The sequence below is a fragment of the Zosterops lateralis genome, assembly GCF_965231275.1.
Source record: "Zosterops lateralis genome assembly, chromosome: 32".
NCBI lineage: Eukaryota > Metazoa > Chordata > Aves > Passeriformes > Zosteropidae > Zosterops > Zosterops lateralis.
In genome coordinates, this window is record NC_139792.1 from 4591461 (window position 1) to 4605976 (window position 14516).

At 49.6% G+C, this 14516-nt stretch overlaps 1 protein-coding gene across 1 annotated transcript in view; it reads right to left on the bottom strand.

Moving 5' to 3' along the window:
• Positions 1 to 13686, bottom strand: part of LOC310920902 (olfactory receptor 14J1-like) — a gene marked incomplete at both ends in the record, with an annotated part of 261934 nt that extends 248248 nt beyond the window's left edge. Inside the window, one exon of the mRNA XM_083880963.1 lies at positions 12843 to 13686. Within this exon, the coding sequence (XP_083737089.1) occupies positions 12843 to 13686 (844 nt within the window). The remainder of the gene's footprint in view (positions 1 to 12842) is intronic.
• Positions 13687 to 14516: the final 830 nt, after the last annotated feature.

Consider the following 14516-nt stretch of genomic DNA (forward strand, 5'->3'; position numbering starts at 1 on the left):
AGGTTGGAGTTTTGCTTGAAGCCCTTCCTGCAGTCGGGGCAGCAGAAGGGCCTCTCATCAGTGTGAATCCGCTCGTGCAGGAGGAGAAGGGAGCTGGTGTGAAACCTCTTCCCACACTGGGGACACTTGTAGGGCCTCTCCCCAGTGTGGCTCATTTGGTGGATGATCAGCTGGCCCCTCTGGCTGAAGCCCTTCTCACATTCCCCACACTTGTATGGCCTTTCCTCAGCGTGGGTGTTCTGGTGGCAGATCAAGTGGTATCTGTGGCTGAAGCTCTTCCCACATTTCTCACACTCATAGGGCCGTTCCCTGGTGTGGATCCTCTGGTGGACGATCAGGTGGGAGCTCTGAGTGAAGCTCATCCCACATTCCCCACACTCGTGGGGCCTCTCCCCAGTGTGGATGCGCCGGTGCCTGACAAGGGTGGAGCTCCGCTTGAAGCCCTTCCTGCAGTCAGGGCAGCGGAAGGGCCTCTCATCAGTGTGAATCTGCTCGTGCATGAGGAGATGGGAGCTGGTCTGAAACCTCTTCCCACACTGGGGACACTCGTAGGGCCTCTCCCCAGTGTGGATCATCTGGTGTCCGATCAGGTGGGACCTGCAGCTGAAGCTCTTCCCACACTCCAAGCACTTGTGGGGCTTCTCCCCATCAGGAAGCTGCTCATGGACCAGCTCAGAGCCCCGGCTGAAGCTCTGTCCACCTTCCTGGCACAGGTCAGGTCTTTCCTCCTGAGAGTCCCCTGGGATGGGTTTGGAGCCCCTCCTTCTGCAGAATCTCTGTGGCTTTTCCTCCCTCTTGGATTCCTGTGCTGTGGAGCTGCTCAAAACAGACTCTTCCACGAGGTTCTGCTGTGGGGATTTGTCCTCCCTGGTCTCCATCTTCAGCTCCTTGTCTGGGGGAGGAAGGACAAGGAGAAGATGGGATTTGCCTCCGTGCCAGAGGGAAGGGGAAGGACAACCCCTCAGTCCATCCCCAGCAGGACAGTGTTGGCAGTGGGGTTGTCCTGCAGCTGGGGGCCGTGCTGGGCTGGGAGATGGAGCAGGAGAGAGGGGGGAAAGGGGCACTGACTTCCTCCTCACCTGCCTGGCTGTCCCGGGGCATCTTCCTCTTCATTGCAGCCTAAACTAAAAAACTAAAAATTAAACTAAAAATCCAGTAGTAAAACAAAAAACACTAACAGAGTCAGAATACAAGCTGGCACTCAGTTAGTCAGGGTGTTTGTGGCTGCAGTCCTCCTGGAGAGACAGATGTGGTTTTCTTGAAGCAATGACCTTGTAGAAGGGTGTAGTTTTCCTCTGATGGCCCAGTGCTGGTGCAGATGGGTCTGGCGCTCCTCTGGGAATCCAGTGAAACAGGCTGCCTTTTGTGTGGTGAATGTCATATGATACCCAGGTAGGAATGCTTGGCTCCTCCCTCTGGGTGGAACATCTCCCAATGGGATGATTTACTTTATCAATCATGCAGTGAATATCAATGGCCCATTAACAGAAGATAAGCTCCTGGAAGGAGGACGGGTTGTGGAAGAGATAAAGAACACTGCCCCACCTGGTTTTAACAGCTGGGCCATTAACAGAAGATAATCCCTGGAGTTATGAGGGATGGGCCATGGAAGAGATAAAGAACACTGGTTTTAACAGATGGGAATGGAATAAAATAATTTTGGTTACATCTTGCATTGCAACCCAAGGCTATTGGTCAAATGCATATTCATGAAGACTATACACATTTAAACATTCCTTGGAGTGCACATTTTATGGCAATTCTTTAGCTTAGTTCGACCCTTGACCTCATCTTTCTAAAGGATGTGCCATAATGCAGATGTGATTTTGAGACTTTTGTGTTTTATTTCCTCTCGAGGTCACCTGGTCTGTGGTTTGGCAGTTATTGATGGCCAAAGGGTCGGTGGTGGATTCCTCCAGGCCCTTCCTGTGTTATTTGCCTGGGGTTTTTTTTCAATGTTATCTTATCATCCAGACATTTTAGCCAACGTTTTTCTTTCAATCAGCATTAGCCATTTCACTTTTGTCAGCCAGTTACAGAAATACAGGCATCAGTCGTTATTTCCCAACCATAGTCACTTCTGCAAAGATAGTTAGCAAATTTTAATTTTTTAGTGTTTATATAATCTATTAAATAGCATATTTATATTGTTGTTTATATTTGTATTTATATTTGTTTATGAATATTGTCATTGTACTATATATTTTTAGTTTAATAATATACTCTATTTCAATATTTTGCAATACCATAAAGCATAATACATTTATCACACTGAAATATGCAATCTCCACAGGGATTAGGGTATTAACTGCCAAAGGGTGACAAATTAGACTATATCAAAAGCAGTTTAAAAGAGATTACAAACTGCACTGTATCAAAATAATTTGCAAAACCCAGGATATAAGTGTGAATGCCAAGAACTACACAGTTGTTTCTCACAGGTCTCCTGGCCTAACAGAACACCAGGACTGTGCTAAATGAGCAGATTGAAGGAATTACAAGGATGCATGCTAGGAGCACTGAGGACATATGAAAGGCTGTCTTTGTTTGAAAGACAGGGATCTGCTAGAGAGGGGCAGGGCCTCCCTAGAAATGGAGAATTCAAACCCCCTCCCTCCAAATTATTATAATTTAGAAAAGGAAAGGGGCTTTCAGGCAGTGGGATGAGGTTAAGAAGCACAGTTCTTTACTAGTATATATGACAAGGCAAACAAACAACAACAACTGCAGCATTAATAGCAAACACAACCAGGAACCTTGGGAGGAATTGTTTCACAAAGCCCGGGGCAGTCCAATCTCTTGGGACCCTGAGAGCACCAAGCTGGAACAGTGGAAAAAATCCCGGGCTGGTGGATGGGATCAAAAGCTGTGCAGTGGCAGCTGGAATGGCAGGGATGTCCCAGCAGGGCAGGGCAGTGTGGGGTCACAGAGCAGCAAAAAGCCTCAAGGCAGCGCCAAAGAAACAGCGGCAGCGGGATGGGGCTGGGCCAGCAGGACAGGGGGAGATGAGCTCAGAATTCCTGGGCACATGAGCAGGGGTTGGCAGATTTCACAGGACTCGACTCTTGTTTCTTTAACCTGAAATTACTAAATTACTTCACTTGCCTTTGCAGCACTTTGAATGTGACTCATCTCTTGGCATTTGCATCCAGCTGTTTCTTGAGAAAAGAGGTGGCCTGAGCAGCAACTAGACTGGAAGTCTGGCCACAGTGCAGTCTGTCAGCTCAGCCACAAGACCCAGGAGCAGCATGAAGAGGAAATTATTTTATACTGAGGGCATATGCTTCAGTGTACAGGTTTGTACTCTGTGTCAAGTACTGTATTTTAAAATGCAAATGTAAACTTTGTGGTTTACATACAAGAGATGAATTCTTTAGAACCATAGATTTAAGATGGAGGCTTGGGGGCCGTAACTGAAGCGGCATAAATAGAAATCAGAGCAGTCCAGGCTGCTCCTGAAGCTGAGCACAAGGAAAGCTCAGCACTGCAGCAGCTCCCCACAGAAGTGGTGCTGTCTCCATGGCTGGGGTTGCTCAGGGCCCTGCTGGATAAAGCCCTGAGCAGCCTGGTCTGATCCCTCAGCTGCCCCTGCCGTGCTCTGGAGGTTGGGCTGCGGCACCTCCTGAGGCCCCTCCTGCCCCAAGTTGTTCTGTGATTGTGTCCCAGAGCCCTGCAGCAGCCAGCCTGGCTCAGGGCACCAGCCTGCACTTCCTCACTTTGGAGTTCTGCAGTGGCTTTGACTTGTCTGATTGTCCTTGGGAGATATTCTTCTCTTTAATGCTTCATTGCCATGACTATCTGTGCATGCACTGAAGAGAAATGAAGTCAGTTTCTGGGGAAATGAGTAGCTGCAAGCTGAGGGTCGGAATTTTCGATGGTTGATAACTGGGTCTTGCAGGGCCTTGGGGCTGGCCATGGATTTCCCAGCAAAGGCTGCAAAGACACTGGAACAGACTTGTCTCTGGATTTCTCAGTCCCTATGGATTGGTTTTCAAAATCTGTGGATGGATTGCTGAAAGTCTCTAGATGCTTGTTGAACTCCGGGAGTTTCACCAGAGCAGACTTTCTGGGTTGATTTTCCAACCTATACTCTGAATTTTGAATTTGAACCATTCAAGAGCATAAAACTGAATTAAGTTGTTTTTTATTTCTTCCCATCTCAGTAAAGTTTTTTACCTTTGAGAACTTTGTCAGTCTTCTGCAGGGGCATATGGTTGTCTCTGATGATTTTGCAGTTTTCTTCTTCAATACTGTTTTCATTACATGACTTTTATCAGTATTTTATAAATACTAAATGTCTGAAAAGCATAATTCAGATAAATTTATCACAGCCCATAATCAGCCTCAAAGATTTTCCAGATTATCTGAAAGGGGGTATAGGTAATTTAAAGGTGTCAAATACCACAGTCACTTAGAGCTTGATCTCTCAAAGTACTCATCAGCATTTTTTAAACAGTATTCTTTTCCATCTCCTTTCATGTAAGAAAGGTCTTATTCCTGCCATCACGCTGTCCCACAATTAAAAGTCCACAGCTCTGTTTAGTACCTGTAGGTAGTTGAATTGCACTGTTTCCTTTGAAACTAGGTACGTGCTTGGGCTGCAGCCCTTGAAAGAATTCCTGATTGCAACATAATTTTGTGTGTCACAGGAGGTTACTGCTGCTGGGAGGCTCTGTGCTGATCCTTTGGAAAAAAAACCTTAAAGGATAAATCAAATGGAAAGCTCAGACAACAGAGTCATTGAAAGTTTTACAGGTCTTAATTTTGTCAGTTTTCCCTTCCTTTATTTTTTTTTTTTTTAAATAATTGTATTTTAAAGTGAAAGTCTGTTTCTCAGCAAAAAATTTTTTGGAAGTTTAGTTGGCCATTCATTCACCCCAAAACTGGTACCAGTCCTTTTGACTCCATGATGACTCAGAAAATTTACAGTCTTTCCTTTTGAACTTTTTCTTACCTCTTATATTATATTTTTCTTACCAGTGGTAGTGCTGACAAAAATTAAAGGGCTATGCTTTGGACAAAAAAACCCTTTTTATAGATCATCAGATTATTTTCATTGTGGGAAGGAGGTATTAGCTGGAAATAGATTCTCTTAGTGATAGTAAGATTTTCTATTTTGAGGTGATGTGTTGAAAGAGATTCTTGGAAAGATTTGACCCATTTATCTCCATCTGATTTTAGGGGGAAGATGTGCAGGCTCTGAAGAGCAGCATTTGATGGCCTCAAGTTGGGGAACTCCAAACCCAAGGTGTCTGTTTGGGACAACGTTGATTTCTGTAGAGCAGGTACTAAAGTTGGGGCCAGAGCTGGGAAGTGTGACTCCCAGCCCAGAGCCATCATCTCCATAAAACCACTCCTCCAAAGTCCTGGCATATTTTGGGACATCCTGCACCTCAACAGTGAAAACCAAAGCCTTGTATAAAGAACAGAGAGGGAAATGAAAACAAATGTCAAAAGAAAGTAATTTGCATGTCTTGGGAGCAGAGAAATCATTTCAGTGAGCCATCTCTGACAGAGAGTTTTGGAAAACGAACACAGAATATTAAATTCCCTGCAGGGAAAAAGCCAACTCCATGCTCAGGCCATGATATTTATCAAAAGCAAGTCTGTGACTGCAGGAACTCTCCTGCACAGAGGAATCCTGCAGGGCCAGCTGCTCTCTGGAAGGAGCCTGTGAGCTCCATCAGCCTTTTTGTCAAGCAGGGGCCAAGTCCCACGTGTAGCAAGTGATTGAAAGATCCTGCCCAAGCCCCTGCCCAGGTGACCCAAGGTGAAGGGGGGGAGACCCCAGAGCCTTTTGGGGACACCTGGGACACACCTGGGACCCCCTGAAATCCCTTTGGGAGACCCCAGACTCTTTTGGAGACAATTGGGAACCCCCAGACCCATTTGGGGAGCCCCAAGACCCCCCTGGGATCCCCCCAAAACCCTCTTTGGACCCCCCCAGACTCCTCTAGGCCCCCCTTGGGACACCCCCAGACTTATTAAGGAACCTCCTGGGGGCCCCAGACCTTTATAGGGACACTTTGGGACCCCCAGGGTTCTCCTGGGATCCCCGCAGACACATTTGGGACACCCCTGACACCCCAGACCCATTGGGGGCACCTGGGACACTCCCACGCCCATTTGGGGAGCCCTTTTTTGACCCACCCCAAACTCCTCAGAGACCCCCTTGGGACACACCCAGACCCATTTGGGGACCCCCAGAGACCCCAGACACATTGGGGGATGCTCCAGGACGCCCCTGGGACATTCCAGACCCATTTGGGAACCTTCAGATCCCCCCAAAATCCTCCTGGGCCACCCCAGGCCCATTTCTGCCCTTCCTCCTCCCTTTCACCCCCCTCCCAGACTCCCCTGGGTAACTTAGGGGATATTTGGGCGTTATTTTGGAGATAGTTTGGAGCAAATTTGAGGAATATTTTGGGGTAATTTTGGCCATATATTTGGGACCATTTTGAGCAAATTTTGGTCTAATTCTGAGGCAATTTTGCTGATATTTTGGGGATAATCTGGGGTAATTTAGGGGATGTTTTGGGGTAATTGTGGAGATATTTTGCACTAATTCTGGTGTAATTTTGGGAGATGTTTTATGATAAATTTGGGGTAATTTTGGCTTTTTGAGAGTACATATTTTGGGGATATTTTGTGGCAATTTTTGTGTAATTTTGTGGATATTTTAGGGTAATTTGGAGACAGGTGAGAGAAAATTCCCTGGGAATGTTTTCAAAAAATTCCCAAAAATTTGCTGAGAAGGTGCCTAAAATGTCCCTGAGGTTATCCCAAAAAATTCCAAAAAATGTTTGGGGAATGTTTCTCTAATCCCCCAAGATGTCCCCAGAATATTCCCAAAAATGTGCACAGCATGTTTTTAAAATCCCCTGAAACATTCCCAAAAAATATTCTGAAATATGTGCAGGGATTGTTTCTGAAATTGATTAAATGTTCCCAAAAATTCCCAGAAGTGTTCATGGAGTGTATCTATAATGTCCTAAAAATGTTCCCCAAAAATTCCCAGTAATGTGCATGGACTGCTTCTGAAATGTCCCTGAAATATTCCCCAAATTTTCCCAGAATCTTCTCAAAACATCCCCAAAATATCCATGGAATATCTCCAAAATGTTCCCATAATATTTCTGCTATGTTCCTAAAACATTCCCAAAATGTCCCTGAAATATGCCAACAACTTCATCAAAATATCCCCCAAACATTCCTAATTCCCCCCAAAATATTCACAGAACGTTTCTAAAATGTCTCCAAAATGTTTCTAAAATATTTCCAGAATCTTCTCGAAATATCCCCAAAATACTCCCAAGAACGTTCCCAAACTATTCCCAAATATCCCTACACTGTTACCAAAATATCTGAAAAATATCCCCCAAATATTTTTCAAATGTCATTGCTGAGCTGTAATGGCCCATTAACAGAAGAGATCCCCATGGAGGTAATGGGAGGGTGAACAGAGATAAGAATCAATGCCCCACCTGGTTTTAACAGCTGGCTTGTTATCAGAAAGGCACTTGCACCCTCCCTCCTGGAGATACAACAGATAAAGAAAAAACACCTCCCCAGCCAGGTTCCAAAAGATGGAATAGAATAAATTGTTTTGTTTTGTTTTGTTTTTGTTGTTTTGTTAGAAACCCAAGACACCCTTCATGGCTGACAGAAATTCGACTTTGTCCCCAGGCCCTGCCCACCATGTCCCTCATCCAAGCCCTGGCACTCCTATGGATCAGGAACAGTGTGGCCAGCAGGAGCAGGGCAGAGATTCTTCCCCTGTGCTGGGCACTGCTTGAGGCAGCACCTCGAGTGCTGTGTCCAGTTCTGGGCCCCCCAATTTACGAACAACATGGAGGGGCTGGAGCATGTCCAGAGAAGGGAACAAGGCTGGGGAGGGCTCTGGAACACAAGTCCTGTGAGGAGCAGCTGAGGGAGCTGGGCTTGTTTCTCCTGGACAAGAGGAGGCTCAAGGGGAGACAAGGCAGTGTCAGGGCACAGCTTGGACTTGATGATGTCCAAGGTCATTTGCAGCCTTGCTGATTGTGTGATTCTCTGAAAGCAGCCTTGCAGCAGTGTCAGGAGGAGGCCTGGGACTCCTCTTCAGAAGGTGCAGCAGCCCAGGTCCCTCAGCTTCTCCTGACAGCCCCAAAGCCCATCGTGTCAGTCCTGCAGAGCCTCTGCAGCTCCTCCTCATGGCCCACAACAGGAGCCCCACAGCCAGACACAGCAGCCCAGATGTGCCCCCCTGGCCTGGGGTGCCTCTGGCAAGGGAGCAGCCCCAGGCACTGCAGGAGCCTGCAGACAATTCCTGAAGCACTTGGAGGATGATCCTGCTCCCCAAGGGACGTTCCCACAGTGCCAACTCTGGAACTGCAATGGGGAGTGGGGCCAGAGAGGAAAGGGCAACCAGGGATGGGCTGTTTGCAGGGGAGGGAACAGGGGTGGGGAAGAGGAAGAAATTTGTAGCACGAAGTGTAAAGAAAGCCAAGGTGATGCAAAGGCAATGCTCAGGGCAGTTTTAGGGTGGCTGCCAGGCAGCCCTGGCTCTGAGCAACAACGTCTGCAGTGGCACAGGAAACTCAGAGCTGATGGGAACAAACTCTCTGTGTGACTTGAGAGGCCACGCCAAAGCTGAGTGGTTTCCCTGCTGTGGCCCAGCCCTTCCTGGCCCCAGGGGCTGATGGCATTTGTGCTCCCTCAGGTTCATCTCCCCACACCAACAGCATGGGGGTGCTGAGGCCTGCTCTGGGCAGTGCAAACAGGGGCTCCTGAGGCAGTGCTGCCGTGTCTGTGCCTGCAAGGATGCGGCCCCTGTGTGAGCTGGGGGAGAGGCCAGGGCTGCCCAGGGGGGATGTTGTTGGCAGGTGCATGAGGGCGCTCTGGGACGCTGCCCTGGGGTGTCCAGCGCAGTGGGGATGGATCAGCCCCTGCTCTGCTGTTCCTTCCCGTCTCCCCCAGGGCCCTTGCAGAGCCCCAGCCCTGCTGTTTGCCCCCAGCCTGCCCAGGGCCAGCCTGGGGCTGCTCCCGGGGCTTTTCTGTGCTGAGCATTGGCCTGGGCGTGTTCTGGAGAGAGCCTGGGCAAGGAGCCTGGAGCCCATTCTGAGAATGCAATCCAAGATGGAACCAAAACAATGTATTCTATTGCCATCTGTGAAAACCAGGTGGGGCAGTGTTCTTTATCTCTTCCATGGCCCATCCCTCATATTTCCAGGGATTATCTTCTGTTAATGGGCCAGTTGTTAAAACCAGGTGGGGCAGTGTTCTTTATCTCTTCCACAACCCATCCTCCCTCCAGGGGTTTATCTTCTGTTAATGGGCAATTGATGTTCACTGCATCACTGATAAAAGTAACATCATCCCATTGGGAGATGCTTCACCCACAGGGAGGAGCCAAGCATTCCTACCTGGATATAATCTCCGATTCACCACACCAGAAGCAGTCTGTTGCCACTGGATTCCTAGTGGAGCACCAGACCCATCTGCACCATCACTGGATTTTCAGAGGAAAACTACACCCTTCTACAAAATCTTTGCTTCAAGAAAACCACAAGTGTAACTCCAGGAGGACTGCCGCCCCAATTTGATTGGACTGCTACCAACACCCCTAACTAACTGGGTGTCAGGTTGTATTCTGACACTGTCTGTTCTTTTGGGGGTTTTTTTTACTACTGCATTTTAGTTTTAATTTTTAATTTTTTAGTTTAGGCTGCAAGGAACTGGAAGATGCCCCGGGACAGCCAGGCAGGTGAGAAGGAAGTCAGTGCCCCTTTCCCCCTCTCTCCTGCTCCATCTCCCAGCCCAGCATGGCCCCCGGCTGCAGGAAAACCCCACTGTCAACACTGTCCTGCTGGGGATGGACTGGGGAGTTGTCCTTCCCCTTCCCTCTGGCACGGAGGCAAATCCCATCCTCTCCTTGTCCTTCGTCTCCCAGACAAGAAGCTGAGAATGGAGACCAGGGAGGACAAATCCACACAGCAGAACCTCGTGGAAGAGGCTGTTTTGAGCGGCTCTACAGCACAAGAATCCAACAGGGAGGAAAAGCCCCAGAGATCCTGCAGGAGGAGGAGCTCTAAAGCCATCCCAGGGGCCTCTGAAGGGCAAAGACCCACTCAATTCCAGGAAGGTGGACAGAGCTTCAGCCAGGGCTCTGAGCTGGTCCATGAGCAGCTTCATGATGGGGAGAAGCCCCACAAGTGCTTGGAGTGTGGGAAGAGCTTCAGCTGCAGGTCCCAACTGATCAGCCACCAGAGGATCCACACTGGGGAGAGGCCCTATGAGTGTCCCCAGTGTGGGAAGAGGTTTCACACCAGCTCCAATCTCCTCAGGCACCAGCGCATTCACACAGAGGAGAGGCCCTTCCGCTGCCCCGACTGCAGGAAGGGCTTCAAGCACAACTCCCACCTCGTGACCCACCGGCGCATCCACACTGGGGAGAGGCCCCATGAGTGTGGGGAATGTGGGATGAGCTTCAGCAGAAACTCCCACCTGATCGTCCACCAGAGGATCCACACCAGGGAACGGCCCTACGAGTGTGAGCAGTGTGGGAAGAGCTTCAGCCAGCGCTCCTGCCTGATCCGCCACCAGAACACCCACGCTGAGGAAAGGCCATACAAGTGTGGGGAATGTGGGAAGGGCTTCAACCAGAGGGTCCAGCTGATCATCCACCAAATGAGCCACACTGGGGAGAGGCCCTATGAGTGTTCTGAGTGTGGGAAGAGGTTTCAGCGCAGCTCAGATCTCCTCAAGCACCAGCGGATTCACAGAGAGGAGAGGCCCTTCTGCTGCCCCGACTGCGGGAAGGGCTTCAAGCAAAACTCCCACCTCGTCACCCACCGGCGCATCCACACTGGAGAGAGGCCCCACGAGTGTCCCCAGTGTGGGAAGAGCTTCACCCAGAGCTCTCACTTGACCCAACACCAACGGAGTCACCTGTAAGGGAAGCCCTGTGAGTGCCCTGACTGAGGGAAGAGCATAATTTGAGTCTCCAACCTCATCCCCTATCAGAGGACTCACATTGGGAAGAACCCTGGTGACCCACATTCCCTGTGATCCATGCTGGGAGGAAACCTGTCCCTTTCCCTGCCCCTGGCAATGATGTGAGGTGGGATTGAAGAACGTCATGGTCTGGCCATGGCCCTGTCATTGTATTTGATCCCATATCAGGTCATTGCTGGGGTCAGGAAAGGGACTCTCCCTCTCCCCCAAGGAGAAGGGTGTCCTTCCCATGCAGGATAAAGTACGTTGCTGGGTGAGCCAGTTGGTAATTGGTTGTAATTTCCCTGTATATAGTTTGTGTTATCCCCTTCTCTTATTACTGTTGTTTCTGTTCCTGTTTGTTCCTTTTCTTGTTGCGGTGCCCAGTAAATTGTTCTTATCCCAGCCTGGGATCTTTGCCTTTTGTACTTTCAGTGGGAGGCTGGAGGGCAGCAAGGGCCAGCACAGTTTTAGCGGGAGCAGGAAATTGGGGAATCCCATTCCTAAAGCCCGGCCCGGGGAAACTGAGCATCACAGCTGGTGCCAGCCCTGGCTGCCCTGGCAACAGCCTTGGGAGCGGGTCCCTGGCTGGGGGCTGTGGGAACCTCTTCCCTCTGGGGCCCAGGGACAGGACTGCAGGGAACGGCTGGAGCTGACTCGGGGCAGCTTTGGGTTGGATCTCAGGAAAAGGCTTTTCCCCCAGAGGCTGCTGGGGCACTGAACAGGCTGCACTGTTGCCCCTCAGTGTGAAATCCTCTTCACTGATCAACAGAACCATTATCAGGGAGCTCAGTAAAAGACAGCACAATAATCTAGTACAGGAGCCTCGCAGAGCTCCTTGAAAAATCCCTTAAATTCACAATAGGTATTTCATGCAGACTGGCTCCAGGAGCCCCAAACTCTGTATTAAACACACAAAATCTGCAAAAAAACCACCCAGATATGGTAGCAAACCTAAGGAGATTCTTGGAATTTCTGGGGGAAAACCTGGGAAAAATGGCTGGGAATGACTAGTAAAAAAAAAATCTGTGGAAAATCTGGCTGTAAAATGGCCAAAATCTGCCCTAAAATTGCATGGGAAGTGGCCCCAAGAGCCCCAAAATCTGCACCTAAACATCCAAAATCTGCACTAAAATACCCAAAATCTGCACTTGAACACCCAAAAATGTCCCCAAACTCTGGGAGATTCCTGGGATTTCTGGGGAAAAGCTAGAAAAAGGGCTGGGATACACAGAGAAAGAAATCTGAGGAAAATTGGAGCTACAATGGCCAAAATCAGCTCTAATCCATGTCACAGATCCACAGAGCAGCTGTGATGTCACAAAGGGGCTCTGTGACAGCAGAGAGTGGGTTGTGTGAGGTCATAGATTGGGCTATGACATCACAGAGTTTGTTGTGTGAGGTCATTGAGCAGCTACAGCATCACAGAGGGGAGAGTGGGACATTGCAGAGCAAGATGTGACATTTTGCTGTGGCTTTATGACATCATAGAGTAGGCTGTGAGATCATAGAGTGTGCTGTGACATTACAGGGTGGCTGTGTGACATCACTGAGTGAGCTGTGTGACATCACTGAATGGGTTGTGACATCACAGAGCTAGCTGTGACTTCATAGAAGGTGAGTCTGTGACATCAGAAAGTGGGTTGTGATAACATAAACTAGTAACTCTAGAAACTAAAGAAACAGGAAATGTCCCAATGAAAAATTAACAAATAGGAAAAAAAAGTCTGAGATTGTAAAGAGCTGCATTCTGAAAGTTCTGGAGCAGGAAAGGAGTAGTTTATTGCTTCTGCAAAGATCAAGGTGTCATTTTCCTCAGGCGATCTTTGAGCTCCTGGTTCCTCAGGCTGTAGATGAGGGGGTCAGGGCTGGAGGCACCACCGAGTACAGAACTGACAAGGCCAGATCCAGGGATGGGGAGGAGTTGGAGGGGGGCATCAGGAAGGCAAACAGGACAGTGCTCACAAACAGGGAGACCACGGCCAGGTGAGGGAGGCAGGTGGAAAAGGCTTTGTGCCGTCCCTGCTCAGAGGGGATCCTCAGCACAGCCCTGAAGATCTGCACATAGGAGAAAACAATGAACACAAAACAACCAAATACCAAACAGACACTAACAGCAAGAAGTCCAAGTTCTCTGAGGTTGGAGAGTGAGCAGGAGAGCTTGAGGATCTGGGGGATTTCACAGAAGAACTGGCCCAGGGCATTGCCATGGCACAGGGGCAGGGAAAATGTATTGGCTGTGTGCAGGAGAGCATTGAGAAAGGCGCTGGCCCAGGCAGCTGCTGCCATGTGGGCACAAGCTCTGCTGCCCAGGAGGGTCCCGTAGTGCAGGGGTTTGCAGATGGACACGTAGCAGTCGTAGCACATGATGGTCAAGAGGGAAAACTCTGCTCCAATGAAGAACAGAAAGAAAAAGAGCTGTGCAGCACATCCTGCATAGGAGATGTCCCTGGTGTCCCAGAGGGAATTGTGCATGGCTTTGGGGACAGTGGTGCAGATGGAGCCCAGGTCACTGAGGGCCAGGTTGAGCAGGAAGAAGAACATGGGGCTGTGCAGGTGGTGGCCGCAGGCTGCGGCGCTGATGACGAGGCCGTTGGCCAGGAGGGCAGCCAGGGAGATGCCCAGGAAGAGGCAGAAGTGCAGGAGCTGCAGCTGCCTCGTGTCTGCCAATGCCAGCAGGAGGAAATGGCTGATGGAGCTGCTGTTGGACATTTGCTTGTGTGGCCATGGGGACCTGTTCATGGGTAAAGGACAGTGACAAGTCAGGAGAGGCTGCATTAAGCCAAACATGTGCCAGGCATTCCCTGTAGACTGTCCTGCTGGTGTTGGTGGTTTTGGTGCTGACCCTGACTGCTGACAAAACAGCAACACATTCACTTCAGAGCTGGACTGGGTTGATGCACAAGATGGGGGATGGGGCTGAGGCAGACACACACAAGATGGCGGATGGGGCTGAGGCAGACACACACAAGATGGCGGATGGGGGCTGAGGCAGACACACACAAGATGGCGGATGGGGGCTGAGGCAGACACACACAAGATGGCGGATGGGGCTGAGGCAGACACACACACGATGGCGGATGGGGCTGAGGTGGGGCCTCCCAGCACGGTCTGCAGCCCCTGCCAGCCCAGCTCCAGCCCCGGAGCCGTGCAGGGCAGGGAGAGTCCTTCCCTTCAGCCCTTTGTTGAACAGGACATTAACAGACACCCGGGAAATGGGCACGGTGTGGCACCTTTGCTCTGTGCACACAAACATAGACCAGCCAGTTTGGAATGTCAGCTGGCAGTATTTTGATGTCAAGGCAATTCAAATAGGTGAAGATAGGAAAAGTCTCTCGAGACTGAATATTTAAAAAAAAAAACTTCTATATTTTTTTCCAAGAGGGCCAAAAGCATTTCCTGTGCAGATGGACTCTGTTTAGCATCAAGAAGCATCACAAGTGGTTTGGTCCAGGCAGGAGGCACAGTGACTGTGAGGGGATGAAAACAGAGATGGATCTGCTGGAGGCGGATGGTGCAGTGGCTGCTCACCCGCAATGTGT